Source organism: Pectinophora gossypiella, chromosome Z (genome assembly GCF_024362695.1).
Source record: "Pectinophora gossypiella chromosome Z, ilPecGoss1.1, whole genome shotgun sequence".
In the NCBI taxonomy this organism is placed as follows: domain Eukaryota; kingdom Metazoa; phylum Arthropoda; class Insecta; order Lepidoptera; family Gelechiidae; genus Pectinophora; species Pectinophora gossypiella.
In genome coordinates this window covers 2094708-2122623 of record NC_065433.1, presented here as the reverse complement: position 1 = coordinate 2122623, position 27916 = coordinate 2094708, and the positions used below count along the sequence as shown (strand labels likewise).

The 27916-nt window shown below is 38.0% G+C and overlaps 1 protein-coding gene across 1 annotated transcript in view; it reads right to left on the bottom strand.

The window, feature by feature from the left end:
• LOC126380200 (dynein axonemal heavy chain 5) overlaps positions 1 to 27916 on the bottom strand; it is a 203116-nt gene that overhangs the window by 62267 nt on the left and 112933 nt on the right. Inside the window, exon 27 of the mRNA XM_050029458.1 lies at positions 6403 to 6602. Within this exon, the coding sequence (XP_049885415.1) occupies positions 6403 to 6602 (200 nt within the window). The remainder of the gene's footprint in view (positions 1 to 6402; positions 6603 to 27916) is intronic.

Sequence of the window (27916 nt, the reverse complement as noted above, 5' to 3'; positions counted from 1 at the left end):
TTTATGAAGAAACTACATAATACATTAAATTTCCTTACAAAGTTTTAACGATTTCTTCAAAATTATAACTTAAATGTAACTTATTTTCTCAACAGACTGTTAAAGGTTACTGTGATGCTTCAAATGTAATACTTACTGCATTTTATATGTCAACTCTTTTTTACGGAATTATGCATATTTTTTCACTCGCATCATTTGAGGTTATTAGAACTTTACCTATATACTTACTATCCTGACAAAAACTTAGACTATGGTATTTTTGATTATCATTTAATTTACTATACATTAAAAAAGTAGTCATAAAAACAAAGAAACAAATATTTATGATTTTATCAACCACGTGGTTTGGTTATTAGAGCGCATGCGTAACTTAAAACAAATGAATATTGCAGACAACATCGATAGACCTCAGTAAATAGTGCGTTCCAAAATATTGCAACGCACATTTTACAAAAACTATCACGATAATCTATTGTGGCTTTTTACCAAGGAATTTCAAACCATTTCTCGTATGTTCGAAATTTTAGGTGTAGTACAAAAGTATGCACAAAACATACTTCCCACAATAAAAGCTTGGTTACGTTAAAAATTCGATAGGCTAGCAATCCTGCAAACTACGACCATACTAGTAGTCGATGAACGCCTCACGGGTACCAGGGAGGCATAAACACTAGAGGGTGACAACAACCCCTCCCGGCAAGGGGTGGGAAAGTCTAGACTAGAGCATTCAGCAAGCACTAAATCATGGATGTGTCTTACGAATGAAATAAAATACATAATATTCACGTAACCGCTTTGAACGGACACGTCTACTCCAAATCCATTCGTTACAGGTGTAATCTTACTAATTAGTTTTAATGCTACGTTTAATGCTTCTGAAAACTTTATGACACTTTTTATTAATAATTAATAGTACTATGTATTAGACTCTCCATGCAAAAAATGACACTCTGGGTGAATATCAAAATGTCAAGTTTGGTGGCGAACTTTCATATTATTTTTTCGTGAAAATTAGGTTCTGACATGAAAAGAACAAGTCACCTCGTAGCTAGAACTATCCTTTTTCATGTCGGAACCCAATTTCTTCGTTTAAGCCGCCTGACACGCAAGTGCGGGCGAGACAAACAGTCTTCTCGCTCTCACTTACTTCTTAACGGCCTGAAGAGTAAAGTAAGACCCAGAGGGGGAGAGATCGGCGCCCGATACGATTGGTGCGGGACGGAGAGTTATCATTCTGTACGTAATATTATTCTTTAGTCTATAACTTTAAGCTACTTTTTTCAGCCTCACTTTTACTACCTACCACGTTGGTCTAATATAGCTCGGGGAAACGCAGGATGCCGTGCCTCTACCTCTATCTACCCCAATAGGCAATACAGTCATCATCATCCCCCTAGCACTATCCTGTTTTTCACAAAGTCCGCTTATCTAACCTGAAGATTTGACAGGTCCGGTTTTTTACAGAAGCGACTACGTATCTGACCTTTCAACCCGCGAAGGGAAAACCAACCCAATATAGGTTAAGTCACATATTTCCGAAAATGCATTTCCCGGGAATGTGAGTTCCCTCACGACGTTTTCCTTCACCGGTGAGCACGTGATAATAATTTATGATTCAAACATGAATTCGAAAACAAATTCGACAATAATTGGTTTGGGCCTGTGCTGGATTCGAACCTGCGACTTCAAAGTGAGAGGCGAGCGTACTACCAACTGGGCTACCACGGCTGGACCAATTGGCACACCAATTCAAGTTGTATCGCCGTTGCAGCTTGCACAGGCGTACGCAGTGAGATAGCCGATCAACAGATGTTATCGATGACGTGGAAGGTGGTTGTAATTTAACAGACTCCCCCCACCTATGATTTCCTGGTGGGCCCTCGACTAAAATAACCTTTGATGTGTTACATTGCGTGTCTTGTATACAGTACCAGTACCGAATGCGTCAGAAAAAAACACGTAAATACCCGCGCGTTTCCGCAATAGCCAAGGCGGCCATCAGCTCGCCACAACAAACTTTCCAGGACCCCGATACTCACCCTATCTTTAGTATAAGACCCTGAATATAGCAATATCTGTACGTAAAATAATAATGCATATTCAAGGCTAAGATAGCCAAAGTAATCAGAAAACGATGCATCAAAACTTTCGTATGGAGTATAGCCCTCTACGGATGTAAAACTTGGACGCTGACACAGAAAGACAGAGAGAGACTCGAAGCCTTTGAAATGTGGTATTGGTGAAGCATGGAAAGAATAAATTGGATTGAAAGGATTACTAATGAGGAAATCCTAGTAAGAGTATGGGAAAAGAGGCAAATATTGAGAATTATTGAGGACATAAGAAGCAAGATGACGGGACCCTCAATAAGACACGACAAATTTATTAAAAATATCATAGAATGGAAGCTACAAGGAAAGTGAAAGACCAAGAAAAGCTTACATGGAACAGATTAATAGAAGGTGAATATCGTGTCTTATAAGAAAGTGAAAGAATGGCCTTTGATAGACAAGGACGGAGAATGCTAAACCGACAAGAGCGTGGGTCTTAAATCAGTGATGAATATAACAATGTAATTATACCTAGTGTAATTAATAATTATAATTAGTGATATAATATATCTCTTGACATTTTGAATAACACAACGGCGGCGTATCCAAAGCACACTTAACGACCACAGTCACTACTGGGTTCGTTGCCTACTACGTTTTAAAGCCATTAACTTAAATTCTTTCATTTTTGAATAGAAAATAAAATACATTTATTAAATAGTAACATTAAATATTGATATATTTTTTTATTATTTAATTTATCTGAAGTGCAATTTCTTTTTGTAAATTAATCAATAAAAAAAATATTTTATTGTTTTATTAACATTTAAATGCGGTCTTTTAAAGTTTTTAAGTTGTCTTTGTAGCCGACTAAAACTTGATTATGTAATCATTACCAATAAAAGCTTTCATTTACGACAATAACTTATTTTATATCACAAAATAAATATTTTGTTATTTTTGGCCATTGACATTTATTTTTTAAATGCAGAATTTTGCGTTTTTGCTACAAGGATAATAAAAACACCTAACATATTGCACAAAATATTACCAAAAACGAATTTATAATTATCTGATTATCATCTAGTTAATTTTATTATATTTATTTGGGGGAAAAAAAAACACGTTAAAAGACTAACGGTGTTGCGTACGTTCGTTCCGTGTCAAGTTAACGTGAATACACAAAAAAATAAACTCGCGAATTATAGAAGAAATATTAAATCGCTTTATGACAGCAAGGAAAATATGTTTTAATTTTTACTGATAGGTATTATTTTATTTTTTATTTTATAGTTTGGCAAGTTGAAGATAATTTTCATGTATGTAAATTGCGTGACGTGAAACCAAACGCGAAATTTCACCCGCATCAATACTAGGATGTCAGGATTCGCAGGAGCTGTTCGAGGCTGTACGAGACACGCCGCGGTCCGAGTGAGAGAGAAGCATTTTCTACGCTGCACTTTCCACAACGCAACAATTAAAATTCGCCGTTATTGCTTTCAGTTAGGGGTAACTTTCAGCTATGCAAGCACTACACTTCTCTACCCCACACACCAAAAGTTATTTTCCCCGTTATCATACATGATTTAAGATAGTTTATCGAATAAAGCTTTTTATGACATTATTCGTTCGAGTTGGTGAATAGTAGACGAATGTATAGTGAATATCAACGGGGCTATACTATAATATTGTTGTCAGGGCATTGATATATAATATGGTACTACACTTGAGTCAGGGTCGGGGAAAGAGCTCTCAGGTCTCTGCCTAACCCGATTGGAAATGGGAATTGGAAATCTTATGTAAGTATGTGTATACTATAATTAAAACACATAATAACGGGTTCTTACCTCGTTTAAAGCAGGGATATGAGACTCCCGATATTTTTCGACACTGTTGCAGGTGCCATGATCACGGGATTACATATCACATCCTGCTTTAAACGCGGTAAGAACCCGTTATTATGTGTTTTAATTATGATAATAACCGCGTAAACTTAAAACAATGTGTATAATATACATATATGTGAGTTATGTAGAAAATTCTAGTTGTACGTACAGTACGTACGTTTATTAATATTAAGGCAGCTACATTTTTAAAGGGCTGGATTAGAGGAACAGAAAAAAATAAGTGCTGAAAGTACTGTTGTTTTTTTTTTGACGTGACTTATTGTAGGTTTATCTTAGATGGCATAACTACTTGGGAAGACTTTCAGGAGACATGTACCTCCTGTAACTCTGTGCTGTGGCCTCCACAAACTGACCCAGCCAAATACCGAATTTAGAAATATACAGCGAGAAAGTTCTAAGTCTATAAGTTTTTAATTTTTATTTCTACTAGTGGAGCCATCCAGTGGATCCATGTGGATTGACGGAGACCTATCGTTTCACCTAGTACCAGATAGACTAGATAGTTCCCCGCAGGCACTAGAACCTTCGGCAGCACTAGATGTCAGTATTCAATGAAAAACTAGTGACGTCACATTCCAATCGCCTATGATTTATGCCAGCCTGGTAATATTTCTATCGGAATGCCATTCGATGTTTTGGCACATGCGCACTGGGGCTGCAGTGTTTTATTTATTTTATGTGTCCTATACAGGGTGCTAGTGACATCGTAACGAATATACTAAGAGGTAATTCAGACCTTGATTCTGAGTTAATATCAAGTGGAATTTTCCTTCACAAAAAAACATGCTTTTTGTTTTTTTTTATATTTTATACTTTTGTGATGGAAAATCCTACTTGAATAATAATGAGCTGAGTCATCCTCCTTATTTTTCATAACGATGTTCATTTACACCCCGTATACAGACAATGCAAAGTCTGAGTTTAATTAGTTTCTACGTTATGATACTGATTGCAAAACAGCACAGAAAAAAAAGTCGTCAATACTAACCGTTTGCGGTTCACACGATAGACGACCAAAAAATTTTAAATTATATATTTTTTAAATGTAATTTATGTCTTTTTAGTGTGTTCCCCTTCGATAGCTAGGCTTTAACAGAAATATGAAAGATAGAGCAGGTGGCTTTAACATCATCCTAAGTAGGTTTCGAGCAAATAGTTAATGCCATTTGCGGCAAACCTACGTCACGTCAAAAAAGGATCTCTAAAGTCCAATTAAGTACGTGCTAAAATAATTATTTCAACACATTTAAAAATAATAAAATTAGTGTTATTTTATTTCGGCATAACAAAAACCTAACCATAGCTTCACTTGAAACATTTTTGTTAAAAACCTTTCTTTTTGAATTATTTATAAAAAATATGTTTCAATATTCGTTTAGATCTCAAGATGAATTGCGTTTGTCGTAGCCGCATCGTAGCACAGCGTTACGCTATTGTAGTACCGTAGCTTACGTAGTAAAGGTATTTAAGGTGGGAATACACAATCTGGATTATATGGACCAAGTGGAACCATGTCACCAGGGTAGACGGGGTAAATCATTTACATTCTTAGCATTTTCTTCTTCTCCCTTTTTACCAGGCTCTAAATTTAGACTAACCTCTGTTGGTACGCCAATAAAGTTTAGTTTTTATTTTTGATCTTCCTTAACCTCGTAAGGCCCGCATTTCCAGACACAATAGTTTAATATTTCTAAAATATAATATGTTGGAATCAAATATATAAAGAAAAAAAAGATAGCAAAAAACGTTTATTATTTTCGGACACCACAGACAGACAGACAGGTACATTACATTTAACACAGAACAGAAACCACACGGAAAATAATATAAAAAAGACACTAAGATTAAAAATTATTACAAAAAAAAAACAAAACAAACCAAAACTACACTACACACTACACTATACATTAGTATACGACTACCTATACAGGCTGTTAAGTGACATCGTAACGAAAACTTTGTGGGATGATTCTGACCATGATTCTGAGTTGATATCAAATTGAATTTTTCGTCGGAAAAGTATGGAACTGAAGTTAATTAAAAAAAAAACCACTAAAATATTCATGAATTTTCCCACAGAAAATTCCACTTGATATCAACTCAGAATCACGGTCTGAATCATCGCCCTCAGTATTTGTTACGATGTCACCAACACCCTATCTACTTGTATGGCTACTTGTATGTACTTGTACGGGTGTAAGTGACCTTGTAACAAATACTGAGGGAAATGATTCACCTCATTATTCTGAATTAATATCAAGTGGAATTTTCTGTTGCAAAAGTATAGAATTGAAAATAATTTAAAATCACAATAAGTTACATGAATTTTGCGACGGAAAATTCCACTTGATATAAACTCAGAATCATGATCTGAATCATCTCCTCCAGTATTCGTTACGATGCCACTAACAAGCTGTATAGTATTATTGTTTAAAAAGTCTGACCGGTTGGAGAGTAGAGAGCCGAGGATCATGAGGCTGTCCTCGAGCTGGCCGATGGTCTCGGCCGTGGTGTCTCCTCGCAGGAGCAGCTCCCCGCGGTTGTTGAACGTCTGGAAGGTCAGCTCGTGCACCGACCACTCGTTCGTCACCTGCCGCAGCTTCGCCTCGATGTCCTTCTCCTTCATAGCTGATATGCAGATGTCCTGGAGACAAGCACACGTTACTATAGTAACATGTTATACATCAATGAGGTACATTATAAAGCGCGAAGGAGCTTTAGGCACGTGGCCATAATAGGAATTATCACCGCATCCTACGGATATGTAATTTTTGTCAGCTGTTATAAATAAAGAATGTATAGAGATGGTGCACACGGTGATGGTGGAGGTGGTATAAGAAAACCAGATATGCTCAAAAGTGACAGCTAACATTTCAAGGTGAGGTTAGGTTAGCCCAGCTGACGTCATCCCACCCTGTGTTGCCATTTCAGAAAAAATAAATTACCCACGATCAACGTTTTTAATTTATTTTGCAAGGAAATTTTGAACTTTTAGCAAAAGATTTACTTACAGTTTTAATGATTTTTATATATCTGACAAGTAATAGTAAGTAAATACTTTAGTCTGTAATTCAGTTAATTTGTAATATTAAAATTTACGTCCTTGGAATGTTGGAGATATCGATTTAATGGTAACACTTACGTCATCAAAGGGCTAGCAATGGCGGCTTGTCATAGGATTGAGCATACCTGTAGGCCCTGCACGGTAACCGCGCCGCGCGCGGCGCGAATTATATTGAGTAGATAGCATTCTTATCGTTAATTGCTCATGCAGACCCGGCTGGTTTCCTCATACCATGGTGAACACCAGCGCGCTCCTGACAATGTCATCCAAATGCAACACAGAGTCTTTTCTTCTAGAATTTGTGCAAGTAAGTTTACGCCATAAAGAATATTATAGCTCTTTAGTACTAATTCAAAGAATCTCACTGACCGTCCAGCGAGGCAATGCGGCCAGCATTGTGGGCACTTTTGTACAGGGGTCACTGAGAGGGAGGTTGTTTGAATAGATTTTTTATATTGTTTCCTTTATTATTTTTTATTGTGCTGTTTTATTTTCTATTATTTGTAAAAAATATTTTAGCTGTAAGATTTGTTTTTGTAATGTACAGTCATGAGCAATATAATGCACCCACTTTAGGACTCTGTCGCACTAACATATTTGACATTTAGTGAGATTTACAGTTCGATTTGTCAAAAAAGTTAATGTGACATGGTACCAAAGTGTATACGAGTACATATTAATGCTCGTGACCGTACTTGTAAAAAGTAACTGCTTTGTTTATGGTGTAAATAAATTTTGACATTTTTTTGTCAATTTTGACAGAATTGCGCCGAGGAAATTTCACTAATTACGCATTTCCGCTGCAATGAATTTCACTCGCCTAATGTGAATGCTCTACTAGACTTGATTAAATATATACTCCTAGTATTGCTGTTCCCCGGGCTCCCAGGGTTGCTCCAACACGTGTTCACTCTATTCATGCAAATCATGTAACTCCTACAGTCCTACAGGTTGTAAGAAAATATTCTTTTTTCGGCAAAAGGAAAGACTGAAGCAGTCGCCGACGGGCCAGCTCTATGCCCGCTTACCTCGCTCGGACCCCGCGCACGTCCAGACATAATTTATGTGTACACAAGAATCTCACAAGAATACTTCTCTTATATTTAAAATCGATAGAAAGTTAGAGGAACTTGACGAAGCAAACAGCGCTGTGTCGCAGGTTCTAAGCTGGTTTATAGTAAATAACCTAGTTCTAAATGCTAAGAAAACGAAGTGTATTAAATTTGTTCTACCAAACGTAAAGAAAGTAAATAATAACATTAAAATTAACGACGAGAAACTAGATTTTGTTGAACACACCGTTTTCTTAGGAATTACTGTAGATTCAAAACTTCAATGGGGCCCACATATTGTATCACTAGCGGGCAAGCTAAGTTCAGCAGCATATGCCGTCAGAAGAATCCGACAACTCACAGATGTACCCACTGCTAGACTTGTCTACTTCAGCTACTTCCACAGCATAATGTCTTACGGTATTTTATTGTGGGGTCGAGCCGCTGATCTAGAAACTATTTTCATTATTCAAAAAAGGGCAGTTCGCGCTATTTATAATCTGCGTTGTCGGGACTCTTTAAGGGAGCTGTTTAAAGAAATAAATATACTGACGGTCGCAAGTCAATATATTTATGAAAACATTATGTATGTGCGTAAAAATGTATCTCTCCTTCCGAGAAACTGTGAAAGGCATACTTACAATACAAGGAATAAAAATAAAATTGTTGTTCAAAATTCTAAATTAAGTAAATTAAATTCATCTTTTTTGGGGTTATGTATACGTTTTTACAATAAAATACCAGATAATATTTTAAAGTCAGAGAACAAATTTAAAGCTCACGTGAAGCTTACTTTATGTAAAAAAGCCTATTATAAGATTAATGATTACCTAAATGATAAAAATGTCTGGTATTGAATGTGTTCCTCTAGTTATTAAATAACTTGTAATGTACCCTCATTGATTTAAAAGTTGTGTTGCTGTTGCAGTTTCTTGTCATTTCTTCTCCTCAGCCATAACACCTTGCGAAATGACGTAAATTCAAAAATGTTACATTGACCTTCAACAAGTTTATCCATGATAATTACGTTGAATAAATGATTCTGATTCTGATTCTGATTCTGAATAATATAAGTGTCATTCCTTATCGCGTAGGGGGTATGTTCATATGTTGCCATCATCAATCGAATTAAGAATATACCCATATTCTTCATTCATTCACTCATTCATTCTGTCTTCTAGACAGAATTATTTAAGAAAAATGCACGTCTCAGCTCTACAGCGGCTTAAATCGCAATATCGACACCTTATAGTGAAAAACACGTAAGCACCTTTTATAAAAATCACATAACCACGCAATACTCTTCTATCGTGTGGATTGTGAGGTGGATTACTAACCTCATCAATCCTGGTGTCAAGGTTACTATTCAGCCGCCAAAGGCCCCTCACATGACTCACGTAACGACTACGTATTTACGTAAGTAGTAACCGGGATCAACGGCTTCACGTGTCTCCCGAAGCACGGATCGTCTTACTTTAGGACAATCAGGTGATCCTGTAATGTCCTAACCAAACTAGGGATCACAAAGTGATTTTTGTCATATGTCCCCACCGGGATTCGAACCTGGGACCTCCGGATCGCGAGCCCATTGCTCAACAACTGGACCGCAGAGGCCGTCACCTCGCAATAGACAAACTGAGTTAGTAAAAATTTGTAGTCTCGGTTTTTACCAGGAGTGAAATTATTTGAAAGAAATCGAGGTTTTCTTGAACAAAACCACATCAGAATAATATGTTTTTTTAAAAAAGCGCTTAGGTTTTTTGTCGCTATGAGGCGACGCTATGCCTAGGATGTATCAAACATAAAACATTATTTAATGGTGTGTGTATCTGCGAATGTGTGTGAGCAGTGTCGAACTAAAATTATATGAATTGAATTGAGTAAAACGGATATGCTCTGTTTCGCTCTAACACTAGGGGTCGTAGCATTTTGAATGAACAGTGAGGTGGGTACTACGTGTTTATTTTGAAATCGTTAACATCCTACAGTTTCTGTGCTCCTGGATGCACCAAAAGTTCCGCCGCCCACCGATGCTACAACTGATCTGTGAGTTCTTTTTCTTCAATCAAATCATTTATTGCTCAAATCAGACAGATAGGGTATACATACATACATTCTCGCCTATTTCCCACCGGGATAAGCAGGCTATGGAATTCAATTTGCTTCGATCCTGATTACTTCTCTTGCGTCCTCATTCATCAATCGTTTCATACACGCACGCCGGTTCAGAATAGATCTTACTGAACCTAACGACATCTGCAATTTGGTCAATGTACAATCAAAGACCAAAAGTGCAGGCACTCAGCCCAGCGACTTCTTTGTAAATCATAATTATAAAATGTATTATGTTTTTGTACGTGTTTTTGGTGTATTACAGAAACGACATGTAACCAGGAGGACTTAAGTGCAACCAGTTAATTTATTACTTTGCAAGAAACTGATTGGACTTTTGCACCTTCGTACGCCCTTCCGGGCAAAACAAATACACAGACAAGAGAAGCAACGACCTCCGTGGTCCAGTGGTTGAGATAGTCTCACGATCCGGAGGTCCCGAGTTCGAATCCCGGTGGGGACATTACTTTGTGACCCCTAGTTTGGTTAGGACATCGACTCGACTTCCTCGAATACTTCTAACTTTCATTCATTTATTTATTTATTTCATCATTTTCTGCATGTCCGTACCGGCGCGCTTTTCGCTTAATTGATAACGTATCCTAGCAACGAACGCCTGTTGGTTACAGGCTACCAGGAAACCATATGCGAAAAGTACATTCCACGACGTCATACAATTGCAGCTGGGATTACGTCACGGAATTTTGTTTCGGACGCATCTGGTATCCTAGCAACGGGATCTCCATGGAAGCGGCGTGGCGCATAGACTGTCGTAACTGCAAACCTAGCTGCAAACCTGGTGGGCTGACTCGCAGGCGGCACCACCGGATTGCCCGTATTCGCGGGCGGCGAAAGATCTCACACCAAGGAGACGACAACCACACGGCCTAGCTGCAAATTGCGTACTAAGTAGAGTACGCTCCATGAAAGAAATATCACGGATTTAAATGGAACTAATTGACAATATTATGTAGATAGCGCGACACTAGCGCTGTGGCCGCGGGACATCTTTCGTGACGCGAACTCTAGCAAAAACGCGCAATTCTTTCGGGTGCGGATTCTTGTCTATCTTTAACAAAATTCATAGCCAAGTAGTTAATGCCACCTGCGGCAAATCTACAATAAGTCACGTCAAAAAAATGATCTAGCCCTTAGAGGTCCGTGTGCTCTGTGGCTGGTTACAGATGAAAATTTTATACAATAAATATATCCGTGATTCAATGATTAATGCGAGTTTCGGCATGGTTTGCTAGAAAGTACCTACACTTTCGTACTTCCAAAATCTAGATGGTAGAAGAAAATGCTCCTAAGACTCACAAGGTATTCGAACCCGTGTGACTCTTGCCAAGCCAGAACGTGTGTTTGTGAATTCAAGTATAAATGTTTATATACTTAGTATATATGTGGGATAATAAGTTAAATAAAAGTATTTTTTGTAACATTAGGTCGTTACTCTAGTATAGTAGTTTGTTTTTTGGCAACACTGTCGGCGAATGTCATTCGGATTTTCTACCAGAGAAATGCCATGGTTGTTTATTATTATTCAAAAGAAAAGAAGTTGTATTTTTTTTTCAAGCAATATCTCTTTGATTTCCCCACATATACATAGAGCAACAGAGATCCGTGTTGCGCTTATGAGTCGTAACTAAGGCCGAGATTAGGGGCGCCCGGACGGCGCGAGGCGCGGGCTGCCGGAATACAAACATATAACATTGTACAGAGCGTTCATGGAGAAGCATTTTTGCAGGCGTCTATTTGAATAAGGTAGTTTCCTACTAGTCAAATCAGTTACTTTTTACTAAACGTCAAAAAACAAAATTACTATGGAATTTGTATGAAAAAGCACTCTGTAACGTTATGACGTAAGAAATTTTTCGGACTTATAATAACGTTTTTGATTGAAATTAATAAATAAGTTAATTAGAAAAAGGAAAACGTTTTTCGTTAGTTTTAGATCTGTGTTTATTTAGTAATCAGAATTTCATTATTTATCTTAGACCTCGTATCTTGAACTGCTATGTCACTAAATTCTGCGCGCTGCTTGACGCGCCACTTGACGCGCCGGCGCCGCTTGATGAACGAAGAAAACGCATCACCTCCCCGCGCACCTCCCCGCGTTTCCCTGTACGCGGCCTAGTCGTACCCAAACGCATTTAGTACCAATGACCGCTCTTTCAATAGGTACCGTTATCAAGGAACGCATAACATCCAAGAGGTTGCATTGATTCTGTGCAAATATTTCTACCTTATCCACTGGACGGACTGTACAACGTGCAAGAGCGAGAAGGATGTATTTTCGCAGCATCCCTGCATCGGATCCTCCCTAGCAACGGGGTGCAACGCATCAACTGGCAACATAGCGAAGGCTACGCCGTAACGGTTCGCAGGAATACATACATGCAAGGAGGTCGTCCTGTTCATACTACGATTATTTATTTTGCAAATGCCGTAGCATGGCCAGTGCATATAAAACCCCAAAAAACTTACTTGATTAAATCAGAATTAATTAATTAGCTATCAAGGATAAATTTGAATCTACTTCATTTCGAAATATGTTATGACTAAGGAAAAGAAATCCACTTGATATCAATATATTACTATTTGGCGTATATTACTTATAAATACAATTAAGGTTAAGTATTTAAAAATAAAGTAGGTAGAATAAAATGCTATACCCTTCCCGGACCATATGTGGCATATAATATTTTTTTATGACAAGTGTTTATCATGGTGTGTAGTTATTAAATAACGTGTAATGTATACCCTCATTGATTTAAAGGATGTGTTTCTCTTGCAGTTTCTTGTCATTTCTTGTCCTCAGCCATAACACCTTGCTAAATGACGTAAATTCAAAAATGTTACATTGACCTTCAACAAGTTTATCCATGATAATTGCGTTGAATAAATGTTTCTGATTTCTGGCTTTGCGGCTCACCACCTATCACGTTGTGACGGACTTACCTCTGTCTAGAGCAAGTCGCTTACGTAAAGACAATCTGCAGTTTAGATGTGAACCACTTCTCTCTCGTCTTAGATGGGCAGTGCCCAGAACATTACCTAGAAAGTCCATCAGCAAAACATTTCGTCCCCGTGCTAACAGAACCAATGTCGGTAGTTATACAGCGTTGAGTACATCTGCGTGACTCATAATGAACTAAGTGCCGCAATATCTGACCCAGGCTTAGTTTTCAACTCTCATATTTATTTATTATTTATTTTATATTATTTGGAGAACTTATAGACTAATTATACATTAAATGAACTAAATATGCATGAGACGATGCTAATAACAAGTTCCCGCCAATAGATGTTTGTCATCACTAAAAGGGTAGGAGAAAAAAAATAAAATAAGAAAAGCGGCTAGACGGTACATAAAAATAATAGCTAACATGGAAACCATCATCACCAATTTAAGAGCCACGCTCTTGTCGGTGCAGCATTTTCCATGCTACATTTTTAGGGAAAAATAGGGCAGTGGTTTCCCTCTTGCCTTCCGCCGTAATTTAGGTCGAATGCAGGTGGGTGGGGGTTTGGGTTCTTGGGCAGTATGAAGATAAAATTTATAAATATTTATGTCCTGCAGCATAATTTTCAAGTTTAAGATTATCTGTATAATTATATTTCTATAATAAATTTATCTACTTAAACGATTACGTTGTCTTACACTGCAATTGTTGTGTGCACCTACGTTTAAGATTGTCTGATGTAACTTTTATTTTATTTAATTTTTAATTATATAAGCTGTTGGTGTACCTTTTATAAAAAATAAATTAAACAAATAGTTCAATGTTACTTTAAAAATTACCAGTAGGTTTACACCAAAAACCTATAAGCACCCGACGCATTGATTCGCAACGAACGTTCCTTAGATACGATCCGCCAGGTAGTTATAAATGCTAAGAGTCCACATCACCATATGGCCACAGAAAAGAAGGAGAAAGGAGATATTGCGTATTCATCCTACTGGAGTGTTCAGGATGCATTAGGTATCCTAGCAACGAACGTCGCTTGGAAACGACCACCCAGGCAGTTAGAACTGCAGGGAGTCATCGCCAGTGGAGCGCTGTTATAGAAGAGTGACAGAGAGATATTGCATATTCTGATGCATTTGACATCCTAGCAACGAACGTTCCCTAGATACGATCAGCCAGGTAGTTATAAATGCTAGGAGTCCACATCACCACACAGCCACTCAGGGCACAGAAGGAAAGGAGAAAAAAGATATTGCGTATTCACCCTGCTGGAGTGTTCCGGATGCATTAGGTATCCTAGCAACGAACGTCGCTTGGAAACGACCACCTAGGCAGTTATAACTGCAAAGAGCCTCCACCAGTGCAGCGCTGTTATAGGAGAAAGAGTGACAGAGAGATATTGCATATTCATGTTGCACATTTTCGACATGATGCATCCGACACAGCAAACACAAAATTGATAAGGTCGGTTTTCCTCATAGTAACGGACTGTGCTTGGTTATGAATGGCCGGGCAGTTATGAAAGCAAGGAGATTTCATCAGATGTCTCCATGTAAAACAATGCAGGAGAAAGAGAGACAGAGATATATATCATATTCATTTTGCAGTAAGTTTTTTGGTGCATCCGGCATGCTAGCAGCAAAGTAAGGGCTGCCAGGCAGTTATAAATGCAAGGAGACCTCAGGCACCACTGGGGCCAATGCATTGGAAAGAGAAACGAATATACATCATATTCATCTACCAAGACACCTAGGCATATAATTATAGTACCTATAGTTTCAGGTATGCGTCCGGTATCCTAGCAGTGCATTTTGCTTGGATACGGGTTCCCAGGCAATTATAAACGGGAGAAGGTTGACATGCAACTGCACTTCAATGGTGACTGAAAAATCCGTAAAAGTTTATAGACACTAAAAGCCTAATGCTTTAGTGTAATCTTCTTATCGTGTAGGTTGTAAGGAGGTATACCAGCCTCATCAACCCTGGTGTCAGGGTTATTATTGAGCCGCCAAAGGCCCCTGACATGGGCCATGTAACGACTATATACTTACATCAGTAAGTAGTGACCGGGACCAACGGCGTGCCTTCCGAAGCACGGATCATCTTACTTCACTTGTTCCCATGACTATGTATTTCAAATAGATAATCTCCTTAGGAAAGCAAAGGATAGAAAAGCAGGGGAAAGCCTTTGCCCAGCATTGCGGCGATTAGTAGGACAATAGTGAGGTGTGGGTACTTAGTTCATCTTGCGATGGATGTATCTCTGACTACCCCAATACAACACAGTTCTTATCAATGAAATCGACATTTGCAAGGACTAGTGTTCGGGCATTAGCTGAAATTACGTTGTACTCGTACTGTGTTCGTCTAGTTGTTGAATTTCAGTATCCTGTGATTTATGCTTTCCTAGTACTCTGTCGACAAGATTATATCTATTCTGTAGTTGTATCCGCAACTTGAAGTGCTTCGGACTAGTTAGTAGTTAGTTAGTTTAATAAAAGAAAGATATTTCTAATTTACGAATTTGTTTTGATTTCTTTTGGTTTAATAGGTTTCTTTTTTATAAAATAAGTTTTATTTATTGCAATTAAATGTTACAAGAGCCATTGTCGGTCCCTACTCAACCATAGAGCAACGGGGACCTCTGCGGACCGGCTTTGGTCCCTACCTATATTTTCATAAGGTACATTACTAAAAATACAGATTATCATTAAATCCAGCAGCTCAAAACCATTTCGAGATAAAATACATAAAAAAATCGTAGCATGGCCAATAACTGGCATAATTTCCATTTCGTCAATACAAATTATTTGAAACTTGTACTGAAATGGATGCGAGGTGTTGGCGCTTAGTTCATCTTGCCATATGTGGATGTACCTCGGAGTACCCAATTAGGAAATATAAGAGCATAATGTTTTTAGTTTACTTTATAAGGAAATTTTGAACTTTTAGTAAAAAAATTACGTATACTTAGTTTTAATGTGTTTTATATGTGTGACAAATAATAGTACTTACATTAGTCACTAATTCATTTAATTTTCAATAATAAAACCGTCCCTGGAATGTTGGAGATATCAATTTAATGGTTAACACTTACGTCATCAAAGGGCTAGCAATGGCGGCTTGTCATAGAATTGATACCTGGTTGGGGTGCTGACTATTTATTTTCCATCGTAATTTTTTCCACAACCAACGTCTCCTAGAAAAGTCGGGGAACCAATCCAACCCCGTTCTTCATTTGTTTTTCTCGCCGCGTAATTCTCACTTCCGTTCCCGCCTTTTCTGTTTACTTACTTTTTAAATTAATTAATTTGAACATTTTACTATTGTGTACTAAAAGCATTATTGCAAGGGGTGACGGGTGAAATTGCCGCTGGTATGCCGCATGAGTACAAGGAGCACATAACTACTAGAAGGTTCTAGGCGTTCCAGTATTGTCAGATGACGCTCTGAGCCGAAGTTCGCGCCCAACTACCCTTAAATTTTGTACTAAGTGAGAGCCCTCAGCGCTCCCTATTTGGCCAGCCAAGTAGTGAATGCCATCCGAGGCAAATCTACAGTAAGCCATCAAAACTTTTCTGAACAGACGGGACAATTACAGTCTTCCTTTCTTTTCTTTTTTCCTGATATAGGTAAATCACTTTATGGTCCCTAGCTTGGTTAGGGCATTGCGACTGATCACCCGTTTTCCCGAAAATATGATGATCCGTCCTTCAGAGGGTACGTTAAGCAGTGGGTCCCGGGTACTATTAACTTAAGTAAGTGCGTTGGCTCCATAGTAACCCTGACACCAGGGTAGATGAAGAATAGCCATCCGCGGAACAGACCCTTCTATTTCTTTGTTATCTTTTTTTTTCGTAAAAAGTGAAGCTTCCGCGACCACGTGTGTATCGATTGACGCTATGACGGTTAGTGGGTCAGGGTTCGCAAGGTCACACGCACACACATAAACTCCCCCACTTCTTTGTACTGAATGTGAGATGTGATTTTATTCAACAGTAAGTCATGAAAACATTATAATATGGGTAAGTCGTTACGCTGAGCCATATCACGCGCCTATGGTATGGTATGGTGGCTCAATAGTTATAGAAAGAAAGCAAGTAAGTAATAAATAACTTCTTTTAATGTAATATAAATAATTTCTTTCTCTATAATTCTAATATTTTTTCTTAATAATTTAGAATAAATAATCGTAATTTCTATCGAATATTCTGGAAATATCCGGTTCGAAAATGACTTAATGCTCGTTTCGTTTTTTCGCCCTGGATTTTGACCCGGTTGCTAGGTACTTGTCAATTGGCGCTTGTACTAGGTTCAAAATAAATTATGACATTTTGATTACTAAATAACGGAAAACATTTTCTTTTTTTCTAAGTATTTAATTTATTTTCGAATTTTAATCATCAAAAACGTAATAATGACTCCGACATTTTATCACGTTTTTCTATGACGTCACAGTGTGCATTGTCAAACAAATTCCAGAGTAATTTCGTGTTTTGACGTTTAGTAAAAGTAACTGATTTTACTAGTTCGAAACAAGCCTATTGTAGGATCACACAGGTAATAATAGAACCACACAGGACCTTCTTAATTCAATATGTCGTAAAATTAACCGGACCGGAATCAAAGCACAATACTGTACCGTCGGTGAAAAGTAATACAAGTCCAAAATTCAAGTTTTGAGAAAATCGAGTTTAAAGTTAAAAATATTCTAGCTCGCGACTTATAAGGAATAATGGAACAGAAGTTAGATGTGTCGATAGGTGATGATGGAAGGTTTCTTTTCTAATATTTAGTTATATTTAGAACCTAAACAGAAATGGTAGAGGATCAAAATAAATTACATGTATCAGTTGACACCAACTTTTATATTGTGTAAATTGATACAAGTCTACTTATACCTTTTTACACACATAACTATAAAAAAGTCATCGTTGATATATCATATTTCAATTATTAATTTTACAGTCTTATTCTACAAAAAACAAAATGTCTTGGAAGAAAGTTTATTTCATAATGTTGTAGAAAGGCAAAATTCTATTTATTTTCTTTAAAAAGTAAAGAAACGTAACTTATATCAATTGACACAAACGATAAACTATAACGAATTTGTGTCAAGTGGTTTAACATGACTTATTTTTTCGGTTTTATTGTGTAAAATGATACATGTTTTTACGAATTTCTAATAATAAATACATATAAAGATGGTACACGTATATATAGTGTAAGGTGACGATAATAAGATATTTTTGTTATGATTTTACTCTCAAAACTCATAAATAACCGGTCAAAACCACCACTGCTGCCCACTACAAACACATTTTGTCCACTACACTACGCCCCTAATCAAAACCACTTTTGGTTCATTTTTGCAGTCAAAATCTTACAAATTCAATTATGATAATATTTCCACCCCTAAAAAATGAAGGTAAGAGGAATCATATTAAGACTAGTCATTAGGAATGTTTCGGGCTAGCCTGGCAGTATGGCCTGGAGATAAAGGTGATGTACCTACGTACTTTTAAACCAAAATCACACAAACCGGTAAGTGTTACTTCTTTCTTGCTGAAACTATTTAAAAGATCACAACTCATTCCACAATCAAAATCCCCTAAAGTAAAGTAAAATTCGATATTTCGAATTATCAAAATTCCCGGTCTAATGGTAGCCCGCAACATTGACAGAATGATAAACGGAGTCGAATCAATGTTGACGATGAGAATAGGTAGTGAAAATGAAGATCATTGGTTCACCTCCAAACCTATAGGTTACACAGGGCTATCCTCAGACCATGACCATGACCACCATGGACCATGGTCTGTTATGGTTAAGCTAAATGAGCTCGTTTCCGCAAAACTCTACACGTAAGCACACGTGGGGGACTTTCAGCGTATCCTCGCGTATGGACCACTATTGTGAAGTGGGCAAACTTCCCACTATATAATCATCATCCTCCTGCCCTTATCTCACTCTAGGTGGGGTCGGCACAACATGTATGGGCAAATGTCCCATCTTCTTCTTTTTCTATCGTGTGGATTGTGAGGTGAATTACCAACCCCATCAACCCTGGTGTCAGGGTTATAACTGAGCCGCCATAGGCCCCTGACTTGACTCAATGAATACTCGAATGTCCCATATGTAATGTTATTTTAATGGGCTCAGTTTTCCGCATAAACACAAGTGGTCCATTATGCGTGCTTTTATTGACTATGTAAGCCAACTAACTCCTTTCAGAAGCTCAAATACCTCCTGGGATTTTTATAAACTTTGTGACCTGGTTTAATTAAGGGGTTGTGCCCGTAGTGTTGCCAATTATTTATTCTAATCTAATCTATCCTACAAGATCCCACTGCTGGGCAAAGGCCTCCCCTTCCTCTTTCCATTTTTCACAGTCCTGTGCGTAATTCTCTCTTATGTAATCAAAATACAGAAAACAAATATTACTTGTGGTGCTCAAGAGTTCAGAGCAGTTATTCCCTTTATAAAAATGAGGAAGCTCGACAAATTTACACCATTCAACGTGTTTGAGAAACTGGTAATCTTCTCTTGAGAAGATGTGGCAGATCCCGATGCTGCCGATGCCGAGCTGTTATCTACGGCTGTGTAGGTTCAAAAATACCACTACCGGCGCTTGCATAAAAGATCTAACCAGCGTGTATTGAATGGCTTGCATATTAATTGGAGCTCGATAATATTTGGAGCCATTATTTCACGTCTACAACCTCCTTAGCAATGAAGGCAGCGTTCAATCTGCCACCGCTTAACCTGCATGTAATCAAGAAAACTATGTAAAACAGCTATGCTTCGAGCTAAGGGAAGGAGACTAACGACAGTTATGACAAATCTCAAATACCTCTTGACTAACCCTGCCATGTGATAACGACGCCATGATCAGGACCCACAACTTATTGAGGTACTGTAATTAAGTACTACAAGGTGGTTATAGCAGAAAGAGAAAAAACACGGTTTGGTCTGAAGTACTAACTTAACCTATACCCATTCGCAATGCGGATCAGATATGGTTTGCTGTGGTTCTAGACAAAATGTCTTCCCATAGACAGGTTTATGCGGAGGTCACCCTAGGATACACACTGGTGGCGCATGGAATCGAACTTGTATGTATCATTATACACGACACGTTATTGATATCTAAGATCGTATTTTCTGAAATATTTTGATATATATTAATTTATATTACTTTTCACGAAAAAATAAATTTGGTGTTTGATGTTACAACTAAAATTATATCATTAAACACGGACTGTGAGAATTCAAGGATTGCGTGTATTTTAATATATGTTGAGTTGCATTTACTTACACCAAAATATTTAGTGAAAATCTTCATTTCACTTTAATGCAAGTTAAGATGAATTATGTTACACGTGTTATAACAGCATGAATCCTTCACAAACAGTACTTATATCACTAGACACAAAAATTATCTCCGTATTTATAATAGCTACAGTTACGAGAATTAGACAGAAAGAAAGAGAATTTTTTGAACATGAAGTGTGTGCTAATAACTCAAAAGTGATACAACTCGAGTTGTATTACTTTTCACCGACGGTACAGAATAGTCATCATCAGAATGGCTGTTTGCCTATGCCATTTCGCTGTGAGTAGCAATTATTTATTGTATGAAGCAAATATAAGCACCTGTAGCAATTTTAAAAACTCTCACATCAAAATGACATAGGCAACCAGCCATTCTGACTGTGACCAACTAATCAAGGTGTGTAATCATTGCACAGGAGTGGTCGTCTACAGTTGAATAACCTCTAGCCTAGATTTCTCAAGTCTAACCCTAGCCTAGGCCACGCCCTATCTTTCATCCATGTCAACAGATCTGCTATCGCGCCTTACATCAGAGTGCATAGTGAGATGGAATGAAACGGAAGATTGTACCAATTTATAATGTTGCAGTAACAAAATATGAAGTACGTATTTCTGTAAACTGTCTAAATGATTTTTTTTATTGTTAAATTGGTAAGTACAATTTTATTTCTTACAATAATAACCCGCCAAACTGTTACGTTTGATGGCGAGATGCGCTTATCTAATAAACATAAATTTCTACTCACCTAGATAAATAATAAAATAGAAAAACCATAACAATCAAGGTAACTTAAGGTCCAAGAAACCCATCGCTCAGCTTAGATGCCATTCTACGTATACATAGTTCGAACATAACCCAACAAGAACGTTAGGTAGAGAAGTTCTCCGCTAAGCAGTGTGTCCCTTAGCCTTGACTTTAACATTCCTACACTTAATTTAGGATCCTCTCTTAACAATTACAATTAGTTGAAAATAGTCAAGCATGTATGTAAGTTAGAGTAAGGGAGAGCTCGCGAATTGTATCTCGCTTCTACTTAGGAACCTGGAAATGTACCTCAAAAAACCATTCATCGATGTAATTGGGTCGTGTACTCAAGATAAATTATGAAATTCTGATTACTAAATGAAGACAGATCTGAAACTAACGAAAAACGTTTTCTTTTTTCTATTTAACATATTTATGAGTTTTAATGCGATATCGAGGCAGACCACCAGCCCGGTGGTCGGATGACATTATGAGGTATGCCGGAAAGCAATGCGACTTGCACAGGACCGGAAAGGATGGCGTGAAAGAGAGGAGGCTTATACCCAGCAGTGGGTGGATACAGGCTGACTAGATAGATAGATAGATGAATTTTAATCAAAACGAAACGTAATAATAAATCCGACATTTTATCGCGTTTGTATATGACCTCACAGTTTGCTTTTTCATACAAATTCCATGGTCATGTCGTGTTTTGACTTATAGTAAAAAGTAGATTTGACTCCCAGTTGGAAACAAGCCTATTGTTTGCCGTAAGTTTTATTCGTCGATATCGTGGTTCGCCGATAGCTTCGTTTGCCGAATACAATACATTTAGGTTAATATTTTGTTTTATATTAGTATAAATAATTAAGTAATTTCTAAAAATTTTGTACGCGTATGTATATCTATCTATATAATATATTATTATACGTTGAAAGTCTCTCTTGTCACGTAGGTCAGCTGGAAGAAATCTCTTTGTTTAGAGATAAGCTTGCCTGTACTATCTGTTTTCTTTGTATGTTTCTTGTGTCTGTTTTATTGTGTACAAATAAATAAATAAATACTTTCTGACAACACGATTCGCTGAAAATGTGATACACCGACAGCACTATTTTACGATTGAACTATTTGTTCGGTGTAAGGGGCCGTCTCGCCTCTAGGCGAATATCAATTATCGGTTTAGTACTACGTTATATTCTACTGCGATAGCGAAAGTAAAAAAAAAACTACTTCTTTTGCGATGTCACCTGAAAGTTCACAAAACACCCAATCAATCACATTCACCGTACATCGTATACGATCAATGGACGAGCTCTGTTGATCTATGAACTCCTGGTACCAGCAATGTAATACCGTGTCATGTAACAAGGTTGAGTCCTCCGCCTTATTTGCACATGCGCACCACGGCGCGAATATAGACGCTTCTGTTTATTTTATGTCTAACCAACCATATCAACGGCATCTGTTGTCCAGTGGTTTGAGCGTTCGGCTCACGATCCGGAGGTCCCGGGTTCAAATCCCGGTGGTTGGTGATCCCTATTTTGGTCAGGACATTGCAGTCTGATCACCTGATTGTCCGAAAGTAAGATGACCCGTGCTTCGGAAGGCACGTTAAGCCGTTGGTCCCGGTTACTGATTACTGATGCAAGTTAGTAGTCGTTACATGAGCTATGTCAGGGGCCTTTGGCGTTTCAATAGTAACCCTGACACCAGGGTTGATGGGATTGGTAATCCACCTCACAACCAACACGATAGAAGAAGACTAACCATATCATGATGAATTAACTGCTATACAGGTGAGTTAGGTACTCTATAAAGCTCTTGTCAATAAGCCTATGCGCACATACCGTGTTGAGGTTCAGGATGTTTTAAAGAAAGGTGAGGTCTAGAGTGGGTACTCAAAACCGGCGAATATATACAAGGTGTTAGAGACATCGTAACGAAAACTTTGAGGAATTATTCAGGCCATGATTCTGAGTTGATATCAAGTGGAATATTCCATCGCAAAAGTATGGAATGGAAAATAATTTAAAAAAACACTTTCTTGATACTTATTTGCGACGGAAAATTCCATTTGATATTAACTCAGAATCACGGTCTGAAACATCCCCCCCAGTATTTTATATTGTATTTATTATTTCATATTTGTGTATAAATATAAATACACATGTAAATATATTGTTTGGCGGTATCAAGTGTTTATAGAACTCTCGACCCGATACGCACTTGGCCGGTTTTTGTAACGCCATCTCTTGATGGTGACTCGAATGACTAAGAATGTCATGACACCATTCTATACCATGCTCTACGTCTAGTAATAGTTCAACTAATGCGATACGGATGGCGCTTAAAAGTTATATTCTTATAGTCCGTTCAAAAATGATCTTCATAAAAGGTAAACAAACTGTTACTACAAAGAATGTTCGAATTTCACCTAAATTACGCAAAGTATTCTTCTAATAACATCCGTAGCACTCAATAGATGTATGATTTCTTAGCTCAATGTGAAATTAACGTAAAATAATTATTAAAAACACATTTTTTCATGTAAAAACAAAAATCAAACAAAACCTCACACAAAAAAGTTGACATCATAAATTCTTGTTAATCTGTGGCTAGCTGTCAATTTGACGATTAGTGATGAGACATTTCATTCAGGTCAGGAAAACGAGTCAGTTCCGTGAATAACGTGAGTGAGTGTACTGTACTTAATAAGCCGAAATGCGCAGAAAAAATGACTTTCAAAGTGAATTAGTGTAACCGCAAAGAAACATACAATATATATTTTAATATTATCATACAAAATATTCAAACAACCCAAGAGAGTCAGTTCATTTTAATAAAATAACTTGAGTTAAAATCAATTCAGCACTTCACTAATATGCAGTTTGACACAGATAAAAAATATCGGCAGCCATATTTGTTAACCCTTTATGAAGATCATTCTTGAACGGACTATACAATAAGGGGCTTTCCAGACTACGTTCAGATGGCGTTGTACATCCTTAATGTCATAATCACCTATTTTCTCATAACTCGGGTACATAATTATTCCAAAACGCAATGTAATGGCAAAAGCATATATAAAAATAATAAATAAACGTGGCCGCTTACTACGGGTCTCGTGAGGAGGCTCGGTGTCGCTCAGCGGGCAATGGAGAGAGCTATGCTCGGTATTTCCCTGCTCGATCGAATCAGAAATGAGAAGATCCGCAGGGGAACTAAAGTCACCGACATAGCTCGGAGAATTGCAAAGCTGAAGTGACAGTGGGCAGGACACATAGCGAGGAAAACCGATGGCCGATGGGGCGGAAAGGTTCTGGAATGGCGACCACGTGTCGGACGACGCTCAGTGGGTAGGCCCGCTACAAGGTGGACCGACGAGTCGGTCGCGGGAAGCCGCTGGATGCGGGCAGCGCAGGACCGATCGTCGTGGAGATCCTTGGGGGAGGCCTATGCCCAGCAGTGGGCGTCGTACGGCTGATGATGATGATGTCTTCTCTTTACTTTGAACAGAATAATAATGGATGGAAGATGTAATTGAGCCTGGGTGTAATAAAAAGGGTCATCATTTATACCCAAAAACAAAGATAATAGATGAACGTCTGTTCCATGAAATTAGAAGGTTAAACGACGGAAAAACTGTACAGCGCTATCTATATTGTTTTTGAGGAACGTAGCCTGGAAAATCCCTTCATCATCATCAGCCCATTAACGTCCCCACTGCTGGGGCACGAGCCTTCCCTATGGATGGATAGGGAGATCGGGCCTTAAACCACCACGCGGGCCCAGTGCGGATTGGTGGTTATTAAGACTGCTAATGCAGCCGGGACCAACGGCTTAACGTGTCTTCCGAAGCACGGAGGAACTCGAGATGAAAACTTTTTTTTTGTGGTCACACATCCTATGACCGGCCTTTGCGAAAGTTGCTTAACTTCAACAATCGCAGGCTGAGCGCGTTTACCGCTTAGCCACCGAGCTCCTCATCCCTTAAAAATCCCTTATTCATTGCTAATTAGAAAATTTATCAAAGAGAAATATTAACCATTGTCTGTCTGATAGATAAATCTATGGTAGATAAAATACTTTATTGAGCATAATGGACACAAGATAAAGAAATAATGACATCAGATACAGAAAGGCAGAACAGGCGGCCATATTGCTCATGTATAAATCGTGGTTTCACGTGGTCACGTGGTAAGTAGAAAAACAAAAATAGTTTATAATATTTTGTTTGGTGACAGCCCATGTACGTCCCACTGCTGGGCACAGGCCTCCCCTCAATCAACAGGACGGTGTATGAAGCATACTCCACCACGCTGCTCCAATGCGGGTTGGTGGAGGTGTTTTACGGCTAATAGCCGGGACCAACGGCTTAACGTGCCCTCCGAAGCACGGAATCATCTTACTTTTGCGGACAATCAGGTGATTCAAGCCTAAAAAGTCCTTACAAAACAAAGGACAGTGTCACAAAGTCATTTCGACAATGTCCCCCATCGGGAATCGAACTCGGAACTCCAGATCGTAAGCCTAACGCTCTAACCACTAGACCACGGAGGCTGTTAACACTGTTCAGACTGTTTATAATAATATTATAGTATAACTTGTTTGTTTAACTAAATAGGTACAAGGATAATATAAATTAAATAGTGTTGGGAACATTTCCTACTGGTTTGCCTTCAACCGAATGACATAATAACAAACATTAAGTAACTGAATGTTGCGTTCAAATACGGTAATTTATCTGACTGCGTTTGTATAAAGGGATTGGATGGATTGTAAAATGGCTTCTCTCAATCAGCGCTTATCGCTATCGACCCACTAGGGTCGATTAATTGGGTCGTGTACTAGGTTCAAGATAAATTATGAAATTCTGATTACTAAATAAAGACACATCTAAAACTAACGAAAAACATTTTCTTTTTTCTATTAAACTTATTTATGAATTTTAATCAAGAAAAACGTAATAATAAGTCCGACATTTTGTCACGTTTTTCTATGACGTCACAGAGTCCTTTTTCATACAAATTCCATAGTAATTTCGTGTTTTGACGTTTAGTAAAAAGTAACTGATTTGACTAGTTGGAAACTAGCCTATTCTTTTAAATATTTTTCCTCTCAGACGACGCCCTGAGCCGAGGTTAGCGGCTACGCACCCTCAGGCCTGTTGTCTTAAACTTTGTACCGGGTGACAGCCTTCAGCGCTCTCCATTTGTCCGGTCAAGTAGTTAAAGCCATCTGCGGCAAATCTACAATAAGTCAAGTCGAAAAAAAAATATCAAAAAATATATAAATGGATTTTAGCTAGAAATTATTAAAAAATTAAAGATTTTATTGATTTTTAATAACTTATAACTGATAACTAACCATATATTTGACAAGTAACTATTTAGGTATTTTTTTTATTATTTATTTTTCTTGGCATTTCGTTTCGAGTATTTTGATTTTACAAATTTCTTTTTTTGCATGCCTATGTTATGGCCAAAATATATTATGTACTTAAATATTATTGTTACCACCTCAAATACCATATTTGTTACCAATAAATTATTTGATTTGGGATTGGCAGCGAATTTATAAAAAAAAACTTAGACCGCCTTCAGCTGCTCATCTTCCCGAGCATTTCGTTCGTTTTAATATCATCATCATCATCTCCATAGCACTCTCCCGTTTTTCACAGGGTCCGCTTACCCAACCTGCAGATTAGACGGGTCTGGTTTTTTTACGGTAGCTACTGCCTGTCGGACCCACTAACCCGCGAAGGGAAAACCAGCCCAATACAGGTTAGGTCACATACCACCAAAAATGCATTTCTCGGGAATGTGGGTTTCCTCACGATATGTATGATCCAAACATGAATTTAAAAAAAATTGCATTGGTTTAGGCCCGTTTTTGATCCGAACCTGCGCCCTACCAACTGGGCTATCAAGCGGTTTCTTTATAACATAATAATATCATAACAAATAGCCTATACATGTAATCGTCTTAATGCTGGGCAGCATAGGCGTCCCTTTAATCAATAAGTATGGAGTATGGAACGTACACAACTATGATGCTTTTTTTTACCTTTGATAGGTTTGCTCTTGGACTCAAACTTGCCCGAAGGCGTTGACTCGGCCTGAGATGGACCGAGCTCGCCCAGGAGGTGCCTGTTCACTAAGGCCTTGAAAGCACCCGGGTTATGTGCATTCGGAAATACAGAAGACGGCAAAGAATTCCACTCCCACTGCGGGTTGGTTGAGGCGTTTGGTGTAATTGCTCGGGACAAGACGGGTTAACGTGCCTTCTAAAGCATGGAATAAACTTACTTGATTCAGCCTGTAATGTCCTAGCCAAACAAAGGACAGGAATAAATAATTTTGAATTTTTGAATTTGAATCACAAAGTACTTTCACAGTGCATCGGGAATCGAATTCGAACCTCAAGATCGTGAGCCCAGTGCTCTAACCACTAGACCACGGAGGTAGTTTCTAACATTATATTTGCGATGCAAAAACATTGTAATCGTTCGTTTTAAAAATTCAGGTGAACGATAGGTAATATCAACTCTATGTTATGTACTATCACTAAGTTTAGGTAAATTGTCGCCGATGTTCCGACCGATTGTGATTAGATTACGCTTGTGAGCAGTTTATGTTTTAGATACAAAGGTATAATAACATTTACCTATATTCTGAT